The following is a 21,462-nucleotide window of genomic DNA, read 5'->3' as shown; positions in this document are numbered from 1 at the left end:
CTCCATTGCTCATGAATAAACCATAGCCCATATCACAGAGTCTGCTTTCCAAGCACATTTCAGTTTCTACTAAAATCTGCGTATAAGGCCTACCCGCCCCATTGGGATTGCCAAGGAAGTTATCTGAACAGACATGGTGCAGTATGATACCAGCACCTTTATGTCATCCTGGAAATCCCAGGCATCAGACCACATTACCACTACCTGTAGGGTGTCACGCTGTGATTTCACAACCCAACTGCGGCAGTCCTTCTGTGTAGAGGAGGCATACTGTATATTCAGACATCTTCCCATTAAATATGTATGCTTGAGATATAAATACCATTCTAGTCTTGCCAGATGATGACAAAAGGCCTGAGAGTAGTTGACGCACAACCTAAAAGAAGCATAGACATCATGCCCTTGGCCTACAGTCTTCCCTCAACCTCTCTTACAGCTAACACAACCCTGCCGACAGCAACAAAGTGGGAAATAATTACACATAATTCACCTGCACAGAAAACAATGTGATAGCAATTTATTTTATTCCTTAAGCATTTCTATCTCAAAAGAAGAATGGAAATGAGGTGTAAATGGGGGTTTAAAATCACAAAAACAATTTATCCGGATGAGATTTTATTACAAAATACACAAATCAAACACCACAAACATGTGAGTCTGAAAGAGTTGCAGTTTAAGATTGCACATCTTTTGTTATTATATTTTGAGTCACTATAGTCCAGCACACAGAGAGCGCAGTCAATACAGCTTCTCTGCACCTGCTGGACACTGGTATCTTCTGTCTGTGAGTGTGTGGAGAACCTCTGTTCTGGTTAGGTACTCCTCCCAGGGATTGGTTAGGGTTAGAAGTTCTCCAGCAGGTCCATAATCCTCTTCTGCTCACTCTCTTTGAACTCCTCACTCTTCCCGTCCCCGATGTTTTCAGCATACTCTGAAAAAAGACAAATCCCCAAGTTTAGTTTGGCAGACTATGAGCTCTTCACGCAGTCTTCTTTTGAATCAAACCACTCCATGGGCATGGTTCCTGTAATCCACACAAATCAAAGGAATGGGAATTGAAACCTAGGAGGATGTTCCTGAATGACAACGGCATAACCACCCTTTTCCTCTCTCTCACGCCCACACAAGAATACATGCATGAACACTGAACACACCCAGTTTCCCCATACGCATGTTAAATAACCAGTGGCTTAGTGCAGAGGCCAGAATACAAAAAAGGAGAGATCTAGAAAAGGCTGCAGTCTGCAACCTAAAAATCTAGGATATACATTTTTCTAAAAGTGAATCTCCAACCCTATGTTCTAGCCCGTAGATCCAGTGTTGTGCTCTAGCAGTGCAGTACGTTTACTCCTATATCCCCTGGCTAACACCCCGTCTCTCAAGGGTACATACTTCAGCCTATATTCCCTGCCAACTCACACTAGACTCTTCTTTAACGGAGGCAAACTCGCTGTGGAACGCCAGGCAGTCACACAGGCGTAGCCTCTGAAAGCAGCAGTCTATTTGTGAGTCTAATGTGGAGGGGTGTGCTGTCAGAAGCCCAGCGCAGGTAGCCCCTCTTGCAGGATTACCAGTAAAGCCTGTGGACCCTTGAGAGAGGAGATCAAAAACAAAGTTTCTCTTTTAAATGCCAGAGAATAAAAGAGTTTCTGACAATGGCCTGAGGCAAGGGGAAAAACATGGCTTCAATAGACTGCTGGGGTGAATCATAAGGAGTTCACACAGAGGATTCATCTCCTCATGAGATTCAGTAACCATGACCATGAGCAGAAATTCAAGAGACTCACACACACTTTCTAACACAGAGCAGCGCTCTGAATCTCATATTCATGATGACTGATAGTAAAACTATACACAGTGGTATTAAGCACTAACAAAAAACAAGACTCCAAATATTTTCTTGAAGTCCTAGATTCTACATCATACCCTGCTCATTCAGCCCCGAATGTGTGTGAGCCAGCAGGGTTCCACAAATGACCCACACAATCTCAATATCCCCTAGAATTAGCCTCAAGAAGACAGGCCCACTCTCCAAAATCATGGGCTGGCATTCTAAGGCGCCCTTCCTGTCACTGTGGCGACCAGGCTGAGGGGAATATGGCGTGACAAACGCTGCTACCATTTGCTGGGTCACCGACTAGGGCTTCCTGCTCGATCGCAAATGTTGCACTTAATTTTCAAGCCAGTCTCACTGTCGACAAGTAGGTTAATCATTAAGGATCTCAGCCTGCAAACTTACAGAATGGAGAAACCTTTGAAATGGACCACTCCTGACACTTCACCTGTCAACTCTGATGTGTCACCGATGAGGCTATGAGCTGAAGATAACAGGGAGTGCAGACTGAGGCAGTGCTTGTCAAGACACTCCGAAGAACTGCAATGCTTAATTTCTCCCAAGAATAACACCTTCAATCTATAGGTTGTAGTCTTATGCAAGACTTCAAAACCTTCGACTGCACCGGTTGGGAGGGTATGGCAGTCACACACAGGGGATCATCATGCTTCTGGATGGCATCGTCCACCACACGTGACTTCACAGGTTGGGCCCTTTTACTGAGCAGCTGTCGATCGGAGCTAGGTTAGAAAGCTACATTACATTATTAATTCCAACACAGTTTCATTGATACCTTGGTTCCACAGAACCTCCCACTCTGAGCTGAGGGCCAAGAGTCCCCATCTGGTGCGAGCCCATCAGACATTAAGGTAATTTCACCCGGCCTGGCCAGACCACTGAGGCTGCTGGAGTGTAGAGGCCTGGACAGACAACCTATATCATCTGGAGCAGACAGAATGTAATATACCTAGTGTATCATTCAACAGAAGTAATAATCTAGTATTACAATTTATTCTCAAGCTCCATATTATCCATAGAACGGGTGTGATAATCGGCAGCAAAAAAAATAAAATCTCTACATTTGGTCATCTCAAATTCATCAGCGGTCCACTCTAGACAGCCTTCACTTTCATTCTAAAAGATCGGGGTCAAGTTCAGAGCCATTGACATTCTCTCTGAATGTATTTAACCTGTTCATGCTGCCTAAGCCATGTCCAATGCAGGAGTCAGCCTTTTAAATGGGGAAGATCAGGGAGGAGCTTCCCACTCTAATGGGCACCCACACAGTGTCAGTCTCACAGAGACGACACAGACGAGGGCAGCTGAGCATGAATGTAAGTAAGTAGTAACTGTTAGCTTTCGAGGGAGACAGGGGACATGGGGCTAGTGCTGCACATCAACATGAGACTCGCTACCCTGTCCAAGCTGTGACATGATGGATGTCTCTATTTACATCACTACATGTCATCAGGGCTGAGAGCCATACCGTCCACAGCTTCCTGGTCTTAGTTGACAATGACAGAGGTTAATAAATAACTCAAAATACAATCACATTAATATATAAACTAAAAACAGATAGTACACGTGTATTTATGCCTTTTAGGTAAAGAAGGAAGCAGTGAGGCTGGTAAATAGGCTAGGTGTTGTATGGCTTCGGAGTAGATCCATGTCAGTGCTAGTCTCTCTGCCTCTAGCAGGGTGTGACGTGGACCCTCACCTCTCATGATGTGCCGCACCACTTTGACAGAGCCTCCCCTCAGGTTCAGGATCTGATGCACCCTCTGCTGCAGCTGAGAGGAGAAAAGACAAAGGGTCATGACTGAATCACTAATAATGCTAGCAACTGTACACTTGGCCTCTGTGACATTGTACAGTTACTATATCACTCAGAAGTTAAGCTAAAAAGATAGTGTCTTGACAACGTCAAATTAGTGGATTTGGCTATTTCAACCACACTTGTTGCTGACAGGTGTATAAAATCGAGCACACAGACATGCAATCTCCATAAACATTTGTACATCCTATGACGTGGTACCATCATAGTATACCACCTTTGCAAAAAGTCAGTTCATAAAATTTCTGCCCTGCTAGAGCTGCCCTGGTCAACTGTAAGTGCCGTTATTGTGAAGTGGAAATGTCTAGGGTCAACAACGGCTCAGCCACGAAGCGGAAGGCCACACAACTCAGAACGGGCCGCTGAATCGCGTAGCTTGTAAAAATCGTCTGTCCTTGGTTGCAACACTTACTACAGTTTTCTAAACTGCCTCTGGAAGCAACGTCAGCACAAGAACCGTTAGGCTGGACCCTCATGAAATGGGTTTCCATGGCAGAGCAAACAAATCTGGGTTTGGCATGTGCCAGGAGAAAGCGAACTGCCCGAATGCATATCGCAAACTGTAAAGTTTGGTGGAGGAGGAAAAATGTTCTGGGGCTGTTCATTGTTCGGCCCCTTAGTTCAAGTGAAGGGAAATCTTAACGCTACAGCATACAACATTCTAGACAATTCTGTTTCAACATTACAATGCCCCCGTGCACAAAGCGAGGTCCATACAGAAATGGTTTGCTGAGATCGGTGTGGAATAACTTCACTGGCCTGCACAGAGCCCGGACCTCAACCCTATCGAACACCTTTGGGATGAATTGGAACACCGACTGCGAGCCAGGCCTAATCGCCTAACATCGGTGCCCGACCTCACTAATGCTCGTGGCTGAATGGAAGCAAGTTCCTGCAGCAATGTTCCAACATCTAGTGGAAAGCCTTCCCAGAGGAGTGGAGGCTGTTATAGCAGCAAAGGGGGGACCAACTTCATATTACTGCCCATGATTTTGGAATGAGATGTTTACATTTACATTTAAGTCATTTAGCAGACGCTCTTATCCAGAGCGACTTACAAATTGGTGCATTCACCTTATGACATCCAGTGGAACAGCCACTTTACAATAGTGCATCTAAATCTTTTAAGGGGGGTGAGAAGGATTACTTTATCCTATCCTAGGTATTCCTTAAAGAGGTGGGGTTTCAGGTGTCTCCGGAAGGTGGTGATTGACTCCGCTGTCCTGGCGTCGTGAGGGAGTTTGTTCCACCATTGGGGGCCAGAGCAGCGAACAGTTTTGACTGGGCTGAGCGGGAACTGTACTTCCTCAGTGGTAGGGAGGCGAGCAGGCCAGAGGTGGATGAACGCAGTGCCCTTGTTTGGGTGTAGGGCCTGATCAGAGCCTGGAGGTACTGAGGTGCCGTTCCCCTCACAGCTCCGTAGGCAAGCACCATGGTCTTGTAGCGGATGCGAGCTTCAACTGGAAGCCAGTGGAGAGAGCGGAGGAGCGGGGTGACGTGAGAGAACTTGGGAAGGTTGAACACCAGACGGGCTGCGGCGTTCTGGATGAGTTGTAGGGGTTTAATGGCACAGGCAGGGAGCCCAGCCAACAGCGAGTTGCAGTAATCCAGACGGGAGATGACAAGTGCCTGGATTAGGACCTGCGCCGCTTCCTGTGTGAGGCAGGGTCGTACTCTGCGGATGTTGTAGAGCATGAACCTACAGGAACGGGCCACCGCCTTGATGTTATTTGAGAACGACAGGGTGTTGTCCAGGATCACGCCAAGGTTCTTAGCGCTCTGGGAGGAGGACACAATGGAGTTGTCAACCGTGATGGCGAGATCATGGAACGGGCAGTCCTTCCCCGGGAGGAAGAGCAGCTCCGTCTTGCCGAGGTTCAGCTTGAGGTGGTGATCCGTCATCCACACTGATATGTCTACCAGACATGCAGAGATGCGATTCGCCACCTGGTCATCAGAAGGGGAAAGGAGAAGATTAATTGTGTGTCGTCTGCATAGCAATGATAGGAGAGACCATGTGAGGTTATGACAGAGCCAAGTGACTTGGTGTATAGCGAGAATAGGAGAGGGCCTAGAACAGAGCCCTGGGGGACACCAGTGGTGAGAGCACGTGGTGAGGAGACAGATTCTCGCCACGCCACCTGGTAGGAGCGACCTGTCAGGTAGGACGCAATCCAAGCGTGGGCCGCGCCGGAGATGCCCAACTCGGAGAGGGTGGAGAGGAGGATCTGATGGTTCACAGTATCGAAGGCAGCCGATAGGTCTAGAAGGATGAGAGCAGAGGAGAGAGAGTTAGCTTTAGCAGTGCGGAGCGCCTCCGTGATACAGAGAAGAGCAGTCTCAGTTGAATGACTAGTCTTGAAACCTGACTGATTTGGATCAAGAAGGTCATTCTGAGAGAGATAGCGGGAGAGCTGGCCAAGGACGGCACGTTCAAGAGTTTTGGAGAGAAAAGAAAGAAGGGATACTGGTCTGTAGTTGTCGACATCGGAGGGATCGAGTGTAGGTTTTTTCAGAAGGGGTGCAACTCTCGCTCTCTTGAAGACGGAAGGGACGTAGCCAGCGGTCAGGGATGAGTTGATGAGCGAGGTGAGGTAAGGGAGAAGGTCTCCGGAAATGGTCTGGAGAAGAGAGGAGGGGATAGGGTCAAGCGGGCAGGTTGTTGGGCGGCCGGCCGTCACAAGACGCGAGATTTCATCTGGAGAGAGAGGGGAGAAAGAGGTCAGAGCACAGGGTCGGGCAGTGTGAGCAGAACCAGCGGTGTCGTTTGACTTAGCAAACGAGGATCGGATGTCGTCGACCTTCTTTTCAAAATGGTTGACGAAGTCATCTGCAGAGAGGGGGGGGAGGGGGGATTCAGGAGGGAGGAGAAGGTGGGGAGGAGGATTCAGGAGGGAGGAGAAGGTGGCAAAGAGCTTCCTAGGGTTAGAGGCAGATGCTTGGAATTTAGAGTGGTAGAAAGTGGCTTTAGCAGCAGAGACAGAGGAGGAAAATGTAGAGAGGAGGGAGTGAAAGGATGCCAGGTCCGCAGGGAGGCGAGTTTTCCTCCATTTCCGCTCGGCTGCCCGGAGCCCTGTTCTGTGAGCTCGCAATGAGTCGCCGAGCCACGGAGCGGGAGGGGAGGACCGAGCCGGCCTGGAGGATAGGGGACATAGAGAGTCAAAGGATGCAGAAAGGGAGGAGAGGAGGGTTGAGGAGGCAGAATCAGGAGATAGGTTGGAGAAGGTTTGAGCAGAGGGAAGAGATGATAGGATGGAAGAGGAGAGAGTAGCGGGTGAGAGAGAGCGAAGGTTGGGACGGCGCGATACCATCCGAGTAGGGGCAGTGTGGGAAGTGTTGGATGAGAGCGAGAGGGAAAAGGATACAAGGTAGTGGTCGGAGACTTGGAGGGGAGTTGCAATGAGGTTAGTGGAAGAACAGCATCTAGTAAAGATGAGGTCGAGCGTATTGCCTGCCTTGTGAGTAGGGGGGGAAGGTGAGAGGGTGAGGTCAAAAGAGGAGAGGAGTGGAAAGAAGGAGGCAGAGAGGAATGAGTCAAAGGTAGACGTGGGGAGGTTAAAGTCGCCCAGAACTGTGAGAGGTGAGCCGTCCTCAGGAAAGGAGCTTATCAAGGCATCAAGCTCATTGATGAACTCTCCGAGGGAACCTGGAGGGTTTTAAATGATAAGGATGTTAAGCTTGAAAGGGCTGGTAACTGTGACAGCATGGAATTCAAAGGAGGCGATAGACAGATGGGTAAGGGGAGAAAGAGAGAATGACCACTTGGGAGAGATGAGGATCCCGGTGCCACCACCCCGCTGACCAGAAGCTCTCGGGGTGTGCGAGAACACGTGGGCGGACGAAGAGAGAGCAGTAGGAGTAGCAGTGTTATCTGTGGTGATCCATGTTTCCGTCAGTGCCAAGAAGTCGAGGGACTGGAGGGAGGCATAGGCTGAGATGAACTCTGCCTTGTTGGCCGCAGATCGGCAGTTCCAGAAGCTACCGGAGACCTGGAACTCCACGTGGGTCGTGCGCGCTGGGACCACCAGATTAGGGTGGCCGCGGCCACGCGGTGTGGAGCGTTTGTATGGTCTGTACAGAGAGAAGAGAACAGGGATAGACAGACACATAGTTGACAGGCTACAGAAGAGACTACGCTAATGCAAATGTTTGACGAGCAGGTGTTCACATACTTTTGGTTGTGTAGTGTACCTATAAGGTACCAAATACAAGTAGCCGAATCTTCATATATACTGTGCATACAGTAGGTATTTTTCATATTTAATGTAAATCAGCCCATGGCCCTACCTGGGATATCCCTGAGTTGCTGATCTCCACCATGATATAACAGAGCAACTGGAGGACAAACAGCCCAGCATCCAGCCTCCGTAGGTAGAACTCATCCTCCATCACATCATCCAGAATCTCACCACGTTTAACCATGTCCTGTTACACACACACACACACACACAGATAAAAACATAATTTAAGAAATAATATTCAAGTGTTATTTGTCAACCTTTCCAAATCCAATCTCTTTATTGATCAAGTCAACACACATATCAATTGATTTAAGAGTTAAGTGGCCAGGGGGTCTGCTCTGCTGCTTCTGCTCGCATGCACACCTGCATAGTTATCCATCTTAACAAAGCTGTCCATATGCCAATAACGTATGGCTGTCAAAACACAACGGCCACATTAATCATCATGAGCCATGCAACCGGACCTAGGAGAAGCGGCTTCTAGCATGTGGTGCATAACGCCTAACCATGACGACTTGACACCTGAGAAGAACTGCAACAGAACCGTGATGTGCATGTTAGCTCTCACCCTGCTGTCAGCCCAGGTGGAGAACATGACAGTTGGCATTCTTTACTGGATATAATTGCACCAATAGACATCAGCCTCCCCCTCAGGACTAAATCTATTTTCAAGGGATATTCTGGCATCAGAGAGGGAGGCATATTGCTGGCATGCACACAGCAGCAGTCAGTGTGCTCTAGTAGTCATACACAAGGGCATCCAACAGGAATATTAATCCGTGCTCTATATATGAGCAAACAAACAGGATCTTTTAAGGAGGTTTGTGATGAAAACAAACTGCTCTTCAAATGTGGATCCAGAGGGCAGTACCGTGTGCTTGACATTCAGATTCAAATACTGACGCCTGTCAGTTGACTTTAATTTGAAAGCATTACAACATTGAAGGGCTCCATTTCTTTAAATAAATCATATCAAGACACATTCAAGCTAGGCTAATTTATGACGTAAAAATATCTTTAGTATGCTAATATCAAAGACTAAACTATTTTGGGACATGTAAGCATTTGCAACTCTAGCCTATTTAGATGTAAACAATAGACCTACCCATGATTGAAACAATGTTTAAAAAGACATCTGGGGATATAGCTGGTGCAGCTTTCAGAACAAAACTCCTGGCTGTTCTGAGACGGTCATCTCATATAGGCTACTGCATCAGACCAAGTGGATAAAAAAAAAATCTGTATATGCTAATGTATAGCGAACCCTAGGGACAAGGGGACTGGCAAACTTACCAGCTAGTCTGTCCTCATTACTCTGAAAATAATTGGAGTGGAGAAAAACTTTTTCAAAGGAAGCCTGGACGACTTAATCAAGGAATGAGGCCTGACAACCAACCACCAAGGAGAAAGTAATGAGGACCGATTTTCAGTCTCTTCTCCATTCCACATCCTGGTCCAGTACAGGTGTTAATATGACAACAGCAAAATGGAACAAATGCTGGCTCCATGCTTTTCCTCTGGTGGAATGCAAAGAATTAAAGTTACTTCTTTGTCAGCACTTTCCCTGAGCTTACTGTAGCCCTCCGTACACCAGAGGGCTTACCGAATCAGCTTACTTGTGTGGTGTAAGAGTAGGTGATAAAACTTGAACAGGGAGAGATGCTGATTTTCACTTTTGATAGTTGCACAGATTAACATTTAGGCTTTTCAGAAATCAAATGGGATTTATCTATTTTGATCCTACCCTAGGTAATAGAATCCCAGAAATACAGGCAACCACCTACACACAAACGTACACACTTTAAGCCATCACAAGGATCAATAAGACTCCAGTGGTTGGCTGGGAGATGATGCTGCGCAATAGGACCGATCCCTACCCAGCTCCCATCAATCCCACAGCCCTCCTACACACAGAGGCTGAGGCAATGGATGTCTGAGCAATAGCTCCATTCTCTTAATGAGGCTGGAACAGGTAAGGGGAGGAAGACAGGAAGCAGGGAGAGAGAGAGGAGCAAAAATATCCAATAAGCATTGAAACCATCCACCAACACTTCAAATTGGATGAAAGGTAAACTACATGACCAAAAGTATGTGAACACCTGACATCAAACATGTCATTCCAAAATCATGGGCATTAATATGGAGTTGGTCCCCCCTTTGTACTATAACAGCCTGCAATCTTCTGGGAAGGCTTTTCACTAGATGTTGTAACATTGCTGCAGGAACTTGCGTCCATTCAGCGACAAGAGCATTAGTGAGGTCGGTCACTGATGTTGGGCGATTAGGCCTGGCTCGCCATCGGCATTCCAATTCATCCCAAAGGTGTTTGATGGGGTTGAGGTCAGGGCTCTGTGCAAGTTCTTCCATACCGCTCACAGCAAACCATTTCCGTATGGACCAAACTTTGTTCACGGGGGCATGGGCCCTTCCCCAAACTGTTGCCACCAAGTTGGAAGAACAGAATAATCTAGAATGTAATTTAGGGCTGACCCCAATTAGTCAACTGGTGGATTGTTTGGTCATTAGGCTGTTGTTCGACCGAGATTATTTCAGTCAAGCAGTAACAAATAGATAGCACAGGAGGTCGGTGGCACTTTAACTGAGGAGAACAGGCTCGTTCTAACGACTGGAACCAAATGTTTAACAATGCGAAGGGCTCTGTACAGCTCCACATTGACATGATTGGTTGACGGTAGGCGGGGGCGGAACATCCTGTAGAAATAACAAACTCACTTCCTTGACAACAGATCTGCACTGCTCCGTGAAGCATGAATGCCCTGACTTCTGCTGAGGCCATATCACCGTAAATGATGCATGGCCATGGATTGACCATGTGCCCAGACGCACAATGCACTTCTCTCTGCTGAACGTGCACACTGTAACTCCCTTCAGTAACCACGAGCACAACCGTTCCTTGATTTTAACTGGCGGCTTTATTCTGTAGTTTTAGTCAGAATTATCACCTTCCGTGAGAACTATAAAGTAAATGAAAAATACAGTTAAGCACACTCTTACAACCTTATCTTACGAGTGACTTATTAGCTTGGTATAACTCTGAAGTGCTTACATACATAACAGTTTAACCGGCGTTATAACGGGTTCAGATTAAACACATGAATAAAGGAACAAATACCTCATTGGCTGCTTATTACCGAAGGGAGGAAATCAAACTTCACACTTATTATTCCTGGCATGAATTCACACTTCATCCTAACATACACTCTTCAACCTTTATGAACTACACCCGATGACATGAAAACTTAGCTAACGCAGCGCAGGATTGCCTTCCCTCCAAAAGTGCGTTGCTACAATAAGGATCCCCGTTACAACAGTATTAGCTACGTAGTTCCGCTTGTATTATCATTTCCCCCGCACAGCGGACACATAAACAATTCAAACAAAAGACAACGACATAACCTGTAAGTCTAACTGTCAGTTACACACACTCCCGCCAATTTGTGCACATTCATTGTTTGCGTTTGATTGTTGGCGTATATCAATTTCCCATTACCTATATCACCAGTAGTACATATACTGTTATAAATAAGAAATTAATCTACAATGTTTGTTACTTTGGTTACGGTCATTTCTGTTAATGCATTCAATATTATTATTCCAGTCTTCCCGTTATCATTGTCGGACTGGACACGTTGTTTGCAGAGTGCACAACCTATGCTACATTTGTGAGAAACAAGTTTTGTTTTATTTCATTCGATTTATGAGTTTTGTCAACTTAGTCATTGTATTTTATTTGGAGAACTTCTGTCAATGTTGAGTAAGGGAATGTAGGCATATAAATGTGCCCATTTGGGGATCTGATACCATTTCTGGTTTGCTTAATGAGTTCAAGCAGTAAAACATTTGAGGTGCTAGGACTCCAGTGCTCCAGTGAGCTCCTGCCCAAGTCAAGCACGGCTTCTTAACCCTTGTGCAAAGCCTACAGCTGTGTCTGTCCCGAGCTCACTGGCATGGGAAACTGAGGGCCCAGAATATACAACGTTGCAAGTTCGCTAGCACAAGCATTGGGCTGGACCCACATAAGTTATTAATAGTTGCTACAATGTGTCAAGTTCATTGCAGACAGGCCATGTGTAGCCAATGTGATTTACAGGATATTTTCTAACTGCAGACTGCAATGTTTTTATTTGTTGGCTTTGTGTAGGCTATTTTTACATAGTTGGCAAAGGCAAAATAAGTTACTTTTTATGTTTGTATTATTTTCAATTAGATTTGGGTAGAATTTTGATTAACCACATGACAATGATTCAGACATGAAAACATTATAATTGAAACTTTCACAAAAATGTGCATGTGAAAACCATAAAAGGCATGCAGATTGGTAGAAATGGTAAGATAAATTGGCATTCCACATGAGAAAGGTCTCCGCCGACTCCTTTAGCCAATTACCGGCTACTTCAAAAGAGTAATGGCAGAACCTGTGAAAGCCAGCAGGAGTGGGAGGAGAACAGTTGGGTCAGGTTCAGGTTTTTTTCTTCTTGTCATCTATAACTCTGGCGCCCTCGAGGCATTTGTCTAATTTCATCAAACCGTAAGCTTAAAGCATCAGACAAGCTCAATGCATATAGTTGATTTTATAAAAAATAAAACAGGTTTTGTCTCTATACGGGAAAAAAATTTTTTTGGGGGGGGACCAATCGATTGGTCGAAAGAACAGACGAATTTTGGTAGACCAACATTGATTTTTTTTTTTTTTGCCGGAGTCAACCCTAATGTTGCTGTAGCGATAAGATTTCCCTTCACTGGAACTCAGGAACCTCGCCCGAACCATGAAAAATAGCCCCAGACCATTATTCCTCCTCCACCAAACTTTACAGTTGGCACTATGCAGTCGGGCAGGTAGCGTTCTCATGGCATCTGCCAAACCCAGACTTGTCCGTCGGACTGACAGATGGTGAAGCGCGATTCATCACTCCAGAGAACGCTTTTCCACTGCTCCAGAGTCCGGCGAGCTTTACACCACTCCAGCCGACGCTTGAAATTGCGCATGGTAATCTTAGGCTTGAGTGCAGCTGCTCGGCCATGGAAACGCATTTCATGAAGCTCCCGACGAACAGTTCTTGTGCAGACGTTGCTTCCAGAGGCCGTTTAGAACTCAGTAGTGAGTGTTGCAACCGAGGACAGACGATTTTTACAAACTACACGCTTCAGCACTTGGTGGTACCATTCTGTGACCATATGTGGCCTACCACTTTGCGGCGCCTAGACGTTTCCACTTCACAATAACAGCACATACAGTTGACCGGGGCAGCTCTAGCAGGGCCGAAACTTGATGAACTGACTTGTTGGAAAGGTGGCATACTATGACGGTGCCAGGTTGAAAGTCACTGAGCTCTTCAGGTCGGGCTATTCTACTGCCAATGTTTGTCTAAGGAGATTGCATGGCTGTGTACTCAATATTATAAACCTGTCAGCAACGGCTGTGGCTGAAATGGCAGAATCCACTAATTTGAAGGGGTGTCCACATACTTTTGTATATATAGTGCATGCTAGACTATAGACAGGGTTGGGAAAGGCAAGAGAAAGGCTCATTTATGGACGCTTTGAAATACTTTCTCCTTTGAAATCCTTTTCAGCATTGATGCATCCAGTTACAGTGCCTTGGAAAAATATGAATTCCCCTTGCGTTTTTCCTATTTTGTTGCATTACAACCTGTAATTTAAATAGATTTATATTTGTATTTCATGTAATGGACAGACACAAAATTTGATGAAGTGAAATGAAAAAATAACTTGTTTCTAAAAAAATTAAAACGGAAGTGTGGTGCGTGCATACCCCCTTTTCTATGAAGCCTCTAAATAGGATCTGGTGCAACCAATTACCTTCAGACGTCACATAATTAGTTAAATAAAGTCCACCTGTGTCCAATCTAAGAGTCACATGATCTCAGTATATATACAGCTGTTCTGAAAGGCCCCAGTGCCCGCAATACCACTAAGCAAGGGGCACCATGAAGACCAAGGAGCTCTCCAAACAAATCTGGGACAAAGTTGTGGAGAAGTACAGATCAGGGTTGGGTTATAAAAAAATATCTGAAAATTTGAACATCCCACAGAGCACCATTACATCCATTATTAAAAAAATGGAAAGAATATGCCACCACAACAAACCCGCCAAGAGAGGGCTGCTCACCAAAACTCACAGACCAGGCAAGGAGGGCATTAATCAGAAAGGCAACAAAGAGACCAAAGATAACCCTGAAGAAGCTCCACAGCGGAGATTGGAGTATCTGTCCATAGGACCACTTAAGCAGTACACTCCACAGAGCTGGGCTATACAGAAGAGTGGCCAGAAAAAAGCCATTGCTTAAAGAAAATAATAAGCAAACACATTTGGTGTTTGCCAAAAGTCATGTGGGTGACTCACCAAAGATATGGAAGAAGGTACTCTGGTCAGATGAGACTAAAATTGAGCTTTTTGGCCATCAAGGAAAACGCTATGTCTGGCGCAAACCCAACACTTCTCATCACCCCGAGAACAACCCTACAGTGAAGCGTGGTGGCAGCATCATGCTGTATCGGCAGGGACTGGGAAACTGGTCAGAATTGAAGGATGCCGCTAAATACTGGGAAATTGTTGAGGGAAATCGGTTTCAGTCTGCCAGAGATTTGAGACTGGGATGGAGGTTCACCTTCCAGCAGGACAATGACCCTAAGCATACTGCTAAAGCAAAACTAGTGGTTTAAATATATATATTTTTTTAAATGGCCTAGTCAAAGCCCAGACTTCAATCCAATTGAGAATCTGTGGTATGACTTAAAGATTGCTGTACACAAGCAGAACCCATCCAACTTGAAGGAGCTGGAGCAGGTTTGCCTTGAAGAAGGGGCAAAAATCCCAGTGGGTAGATGTGCCAAGCTCATAGAGACATACTCCAAGAGACTTGCAGCTGTAATTGCTGCAAAAGGTGGCTCTACAAAGTGAATAGTTATGCACAGTTGTTTTTTTGGTCTTATTTCTTCAAAGTGGTAGGCATGTTGTGTAAAACGATACAAACCCACAAAACAATTTATTTTACTACCAGCCTGTAAGGCAACAACATAGGAAAAATGCCAAGGGGGTGAACACTTTCACAAGTTACTGTATGAATGCTGTTTGCATGTAGAATGTGCAGCCCTGCATGTCTATAGCATGACCACTAGGATAGTGTGGCTACTAGAGGAGCTGCAGGTAGTTAGACTACTCCTCGTTCCCTGCCTGCAGTCAGCAGAGACCTGACTAACCTGACAGGGGCTACAGCTGTAATTACTTGTCGGCGCTAATCAATTTCACAGCAACTTAGCACCGTCATCTCTCTACCTCGGCCTGCCTCGAAAGCAGAAATTAGAGAGTGGGTGAGGAGTTGGGGGGGGGCAGACGTGGGGACTAGTGCCTTAACACAGCCTTTAAATAGAAGATGAGATGAGTTTAATCAAATGCAAACAACTGATATGTCCAGGTTCTCAGAACTGCACTGAGGAATTTTGCCATATTGTGGTCGGTCTCAGACATGTTTTACTTTAATCAATTTCCAAGAGCATCATTATTATCACCAAGAAAGAGGGATGAGGGAGGGGAAATAAGCAGCTTATTAAATTCAGGTCCGGAGGACTTCTGACGAGAAGTATACTCCTGCGGAGTAGAAAAGGAAAACATTTTGCTTACCCTAAAAAATAACACCTGAACGAGAGTGGACTAATAAAAACAGAACCGCTGACGGCAGCCAGTTGTACAAAGGAAGTGGAAGGGGCACAGGACACAGCGGGAAATGGCATCTTTATAGATAGACATGAGAGAAGATCCCAGCCAGGACTGAAATAACATACATAATGTATTAGTTACCTACGTTTCTTCAATCTGTAATGAAACTAAATACATTCTCATTTCGAACAATGTACTAGGGCTATCCATGTGCATCAAGATAGTGAAGACAGAAAATGTGTTCTTTGGGTGTCACTTGGTCATACTTGCACTCAAAAGTAATGGGGAATGTCAAGCAGTGTCAAGCTGTCACCCTTTAATTTACAATGTCAAATCAATGGGGGTCAAATAAAGTAATTTCTCATCAGATATGAATCTTAAAGCCATCTCCCTCTTAAAACTCTACCTTCTCCTGTTCTCTCTCCTGCTGGAGAAGAGAATTCTCTTATCTGGCTCTTTCCATCTGGCTGAGGGAGCACAGCACAGTCTGGGCCTCACACATTCTCTGGGATCACAGGGTATCAGACTCAAACACTGCCTTGCTTACCTGTGGCTGATCGGATCTCATTGGGCATCTCTGCCTGTAACAATGGAGGGGGATTCCAGCCACAAAAAGCAAGCAGACATAACCCTCACACAGCAACATATTCTGAGTGGGTCCATGCAGCAGAAGCTGGGGAGTCAAACGTAGATAATAACATTATATTTGGGCATTGGATTTAAATCAAGGATTCCAGCCTCTCTCCAAGCTAGCCCCTAGTCCTGAAGTTGTGACAATTACAAGTCTATCTAAAATGACTTTTTATCTGGACACTTATCTGCCCTTGTTTCAGAATTATTGTCAGCCGAGGTTAGAATGCAGGCTGTTGGTAGCGGAGGGGGGTAGGGGTAGGACCCTTACATGTTTCTCTCCTTCAATCCTCTTGTCAGCCAGCTGAACAGCTTCCAGGTACTTAAAATGCAGCTCCATCAGTCTATCAACCTGTAGGACAGAGGGAGAAGACATCAGACACCAATACAAGAAACTATGCATACAAAATCCCCAGGTAGGGAGAAAATAGAATTCAGACAGTCATCGGCAGGCATGTAGTATGTCTACGACCGTGTCTGTAGAACTACTCAGGTAGACTGTTGTCTCGAGAACTTAACATGCAAAACCCGAACAATGGGTCACATTATTCCTTATGAACTTTCAGAAATATTGGTTATTTTGTATCTGCACAGTGGTGGATCTGTGAAGATCTCACCTTCTCACAGTCATTCTCTGTGAACTTGCTGAGGAGCCTCGTCCTCTGCTGGGCTTTCAAGTTCCGCAGGCAGGAAGCAATGATGGAACACACGTGTTCTGCAAAGGGAAAATAACAATATCAGTTCCACTGTGGCTTCACCAAGGTAGCTCAGCTTCATCAGGTGTTAGAAGTAGCCTAGTGTTATTGAACCAGAATTCATAGGAGCAACAGACTATTGTAAAACGGATTATATTCCAAGATCAGGTTACAGTCTGGCAGTGGCAGGAATGGAAACACATAATGATTAGGACTGATGATAATTTGCTATTACTATGCAGAGAGAAGCATGGAAAATCTTAGCAGGGAAAAAAATACAAAGTCATGAAATTTAAAAATCCATTTTCATTAAAGGCTTGCTGTAATGTTCCACAACTGTTATGCTTGTCATTGAATATAATTTTCTGGTGGTGATAAAAAGCCCTTCTGTATAGGGTGTGTGGCCATTTAAAGAGCCTGTGCTCCAAAATCTCTGGTTAATTGAAAAAATTAGTAACAAAAGGCAATTGGTCCTACGAGTGCTATTGTTAACCTAAACCAAAACACACTTCACAGAACATTTACTCTACCACTGACACACCACTTTTGTTCCAGCTTACACCTGCATCTGACATTTAGACCTAAATCTGACAAAAAAAATATGCTTATGAATAGGCCACACACAAAATACTAAAACAAAAGACGGAAAAATAACAGTTACATGCTGATATGAAACTGTAATTTGACAATTAATAAGAGGTCAATTTCTAAGTTCAATTTTATCTTGGAAGTTGCTAAGCAACACGCACAAGACTTGATTCTATTTTGGTTTAAGACTCATCTTCAGGAAGGTGCTCAATACTGCTCTCCCATGTGTCACTTATCAACTCATTTTGCAAGAGAGATAAATGCCATACAAAGCAAGCCCACAACTCTATTCACTAGTCTTATAATTAACTGTTTGTGTTTATTATTATAGGTTTTACCATCTTAAGCTAATGTCAACAAGTGGACTGTCTACACATAATGAGGGGAATACAACTTCCGGGGACATTAGTTTGTCAACATAAGCCGAGTGGTAATTGTTGTCAGCACCTTGACACCACCGTGGGATGTTATTGATCGCTACTGGGCACTCTACACAAACAGGTGCACAAGATCGATGCTGATTAAGACATACCCTTGTCATCCAATGAGGGGGTGTCGTTAGACTACTGATGGCATGGGAGTTCCTGTCACTTCTCAAGCTTTAGGAGCTACACCATGCTGATCAGAAATATTCGGCTTTTTTAAAATGAAAATGAACAGCCGAACAACTAAGCAAGGCAAGTATACAAGACCAAAGATATACATTTCAATGGAAAAATATCACCCACCCTCTTATTATAAACTCATATTTTGGCAGTCACAGTGATAGGCCTATTTCCCCACTAAATACTGTACAATAAGAGGGACATCAAATTCAGGAAGTAAACAGAGGCAGCATGTAGATCAAACAGCACCACAGAAAGGAAGTGCTGTCTCAGCTCTCCCCATCTCCAGAGGACCAGTGTCACATGGGCACAGTGGGAGTTTGATGGCTGGGTGGGTAAATCAGGACATCATTAGAGTTAGTATAAGAAGTGCCTCTGGTGAAGGACTGGGACCACTGCAAAGACTCCCTGGGCTGAGCTGCAGAAGGCTGTGGAAGAAGTACTAGTCTGCAGTCGGTGGCAGTTCAACTCAAAGTCTGAGTGTGTTACAGTACCACTTGGGTTGTGTCTTAAATGCCACCCTATTCCTTATATAGTTCAATACTTTTAACAAAAGCCATGGGCCCTGGTCATAAGTAGTGCACTATATCAGGTATAGGTTTCCATTTCAGATGCAGCCCTGGCCTTTACCCTAGGCCAGATCTGCTCCTCTCTGTTATCAGGATAGGTGGATGAGGTCTGTGAATGAGTGTCTTCACTACGGCACACTCCAGAGCCCCTCAATGAGAAAAGCCATTAGCCACAGGGCCATGGTTGCAGTGTGACATTCCACAGCCTGATCATTATACCCCAAGTGATAGAAGGCTTCAGCTTGAACACCTAGCAGTAATAACAGCTCCATTAAATGTATGTAACTTATATTATGAATCTCTGCTGATAAATAACCTACTGCAGGTTTTAGGCCTACCTATTGGTTTGTTTGGTTTTGAAGGGTTCCTGTTACAGTAAATTGCACAAAGCAAAAAAAATGATATGGTCCGTAAGATAACATAACTAGTGTCGAAATAAAAGGAATGGTTGAATGTGCTTAATTTTTTTAATACAGTATGGTTGATTAACAGTATTGTTAATGATTTATCCAACTCTCTCCGTATCACGATTCTATAAAACATCCGGCAGACCAATATAATTTCAGTGAACAAATTGGGGGGTGGCCACAATTCTTTTTTTTTTACCGCTATCAGTTACCTTCAGATGAGTCCCATGATGGTTCGGACGCTACAGAAGTTGGCACATCAGACGAGTCAATGGAGAACACCATCGTATTCGTGAGAGTCTCATCTTTGGCTTTGTCGTGCCCTCTTCACAACTGTCTTGGTGTGTTTGGACCATTCTAGTTTGTTGTTGATGTGGACACCAAGGGACTTGAAGCTCTCAACCTGCTCCACTAGATCCCCGTCGATGAGAATGGGGGCATGCTCGGTCCTCCTTTTCCTGTAGTCCACAATCATCTCCTTAGTCTTGGTTACGTTGAGGGATAGGTTGTTATTCTGGCACCACCCGGCCAGGTCTCTGACCACCTCCCTATAGGCTGTCTCGTCGTTGATCAGGTCTACCACTGTTGTGTCATCTGCAAACTTAAATGATGGTGTTGGAGTCGTGCCTGGCCATGCAGTCGTGGGTGAACAGGGAGTACAGGAAAGGACTGAGCACGCACCCCAAATGTCAGTTAATCGCCTAGCACTAGTTAATGGACTCATGCAACTAAACTAAAACACAATGGTATATCAAATACAGGCACGCTGTGTTCCAGAATTACACATAATAACAACGGTTTAACCCCATTCGCTCAATACAGGTACGCCACATTAAGGCCAACTGTTCATTAGACATGACCTAGAAAAATGATGCAGATCCTCCCGTTTGAATACAACATCTATTAGCCTTATCAAAAGGCACATCACAACAAGACATAGCATACTATAGACTGCAATGTTGGTCTCAGATCTCCCAATTGATAGAGGAGCAGCATGGTTGCTTCTGCTGCTGGTTTCTCATAGGCTCACCACACCGCTCGCCCACATCGCTCGCGTCGCGTGTGCGAGTGTTGCAAAATAAATTTAGAAATCTGTTATTCAATTATTGCACCCACACTGCTCGCTCGCACGCGTCAACAAGCGTCTGCGTTGCCACATGCTAAAATATAAGTAATACTGTGGAAGTTTAGAAATTAATAGTAGAGTACCTTGTGCACTTCAGGTAAAATAACAACTCAATGTTTATATCCCAGGACAAATTAGCTAGCAACAGCAAGCTAGCTAAATAGGACAAATTAGCTGGCAAGTGTAAACTAACTATGTTTAATGCTTTTGGACCTGTCCCAAACTATGTAATTGGTTCAGAGTTTGTTTTGATATTTTAACATGCATGTCGTGATCGCGTTTATATATGCACAATGGCGCACGCGCGCACCTGGTTTGGGTTCCGTGTCAGAGAGTTGCTCAATGCAGCATTGTGCTTGACCAGCTCTAACTGCCTCCTCTCCTCCTTGGTGAATGAGAGGAAACGCACAACTCATCAACTTAAAAAAAGACTACACCGCCACCCCACTACCACCATGCCAATCCATAGTGCCCCACCTTCCATAAATCAGCAGCAGGAGAGAACAACACAATGCTTTCCATATCACAGCCCCTGCAGCAGAGTGGTGGACAAGTGAAAAACATGAATGAGGAAATAATACCAATCTCTGGGAGAGCTAGCATAGCGTCGGCTGTGAACAGTCTCAGTCTAGAATGGTGATCAGATTCATGGGTGAGGAGCTCCAAGTACCAGAGACTTTCTGTTCCAGTCCAAGAGAACCAGAACAAGGTGACGCAATTTGACAAAGAAATGGTCCATGTTACTACTGTATTACCATCAACACCTATTGAAAATATAATCTTAAAAGAAAAACTGCTACACGTCAACCTGGAGCAGCCATTAAAGTTAGAATCCGTAGCGGTGATAATGCCATGTCTGTTTTTGATATTACAACAAGGGTGTCGGACATCATTGCACTCGCGATTTAACAGTAGAGTATGTACTACATTTTCATTACCTTAATGCTGGAGCTCCGCTCTGTCGTTTCATAAAAACAATAACAAATGTGCCTGGGGCAGCCAGCGGCGATTTTTCACCTAATGCAGATCTCAGCTTTAAGTTAACATGCAAATAGCAAAGGGGGCCACGCTGCAATTGAGCTCAGAGGAGCAGTAGAGGTTAAGGGTGACAGGTCCTGACAGCTCGCCGCTGGGGAGAGATTGAACCAGAACCAGCCGTGCCCTGAGGAAAGCAATCAACCCTTAAGAGTAGACCACAGGCACCTCTGCAAAGTACAGGCTCCCATCTATACGG

At 45.0% G+C, this 21,462-nt stretch overlaps 1 protein-coding gene across 3 annotated transcripts in view; it reads right to left on the bottom strand.

Annotated features, from left to right (window-relative positions):
• Positions 1–493: 493 nt before the first annotated feature.
• The window catches only part of LOC115102292 (beta-catenin-like protein 1), a 43,360-nt gene continuing 22,391 nt past the window's right edge, over positions 494–21,462 (bottom strand). For 2 of the 3 annotated variants that reach the window (XM_029622092.2, XM_065005415.1), the window contains 6 exons: positions 16,856–16,953; positions 16,510–16,590; positions 7,956–8,093; positions 3,552–3,624; positions 2,628–2,776; positions 494–931 (listed from right to left, as the gene is read on the bottom strand). In XM_029622092.2, the coding sequence (XP_029477952.2) occupies positions 674–931; positions 2,628–2,776; positions 3,552–3,624; positions 7,956–8,093; positions 16,510–16,590; positions 16,856–16,953 (797 nt within the window). In that variant the 3' untranslated portion in view covers positions 494–673. The remainder of the gene's footprint in view (positions 932–2,627; positions 2,777–3,551; positions 3,625–7,955; positions 8,094–16,509; positions 16,591–16,855; positions 16,954–21,462) is intronic. The other variant, XM_065005416.1, reaches the window with a different exon arrangement.

Source organism: Oncorhynchus nerka, linkage group LG20, assembly GCF_034236695.1.
Source record: "Oncorhynchus nerka isolate Pitt River linkage group LG20, Oner_Uvic_2.0, whole genome shotgun sequence".
Taxonomy (NCBI): Eukaryota; Metazoa; Chordata; class Actinopteri; order Salmoniformes; family Salmonidae; genus Oncorhynchus; species Oncorhynchus nerka.
Note: the sequence above shows the minus strand (reverse complement) of the source record. Positions and strands in the feature narration are given on the sequence as shown.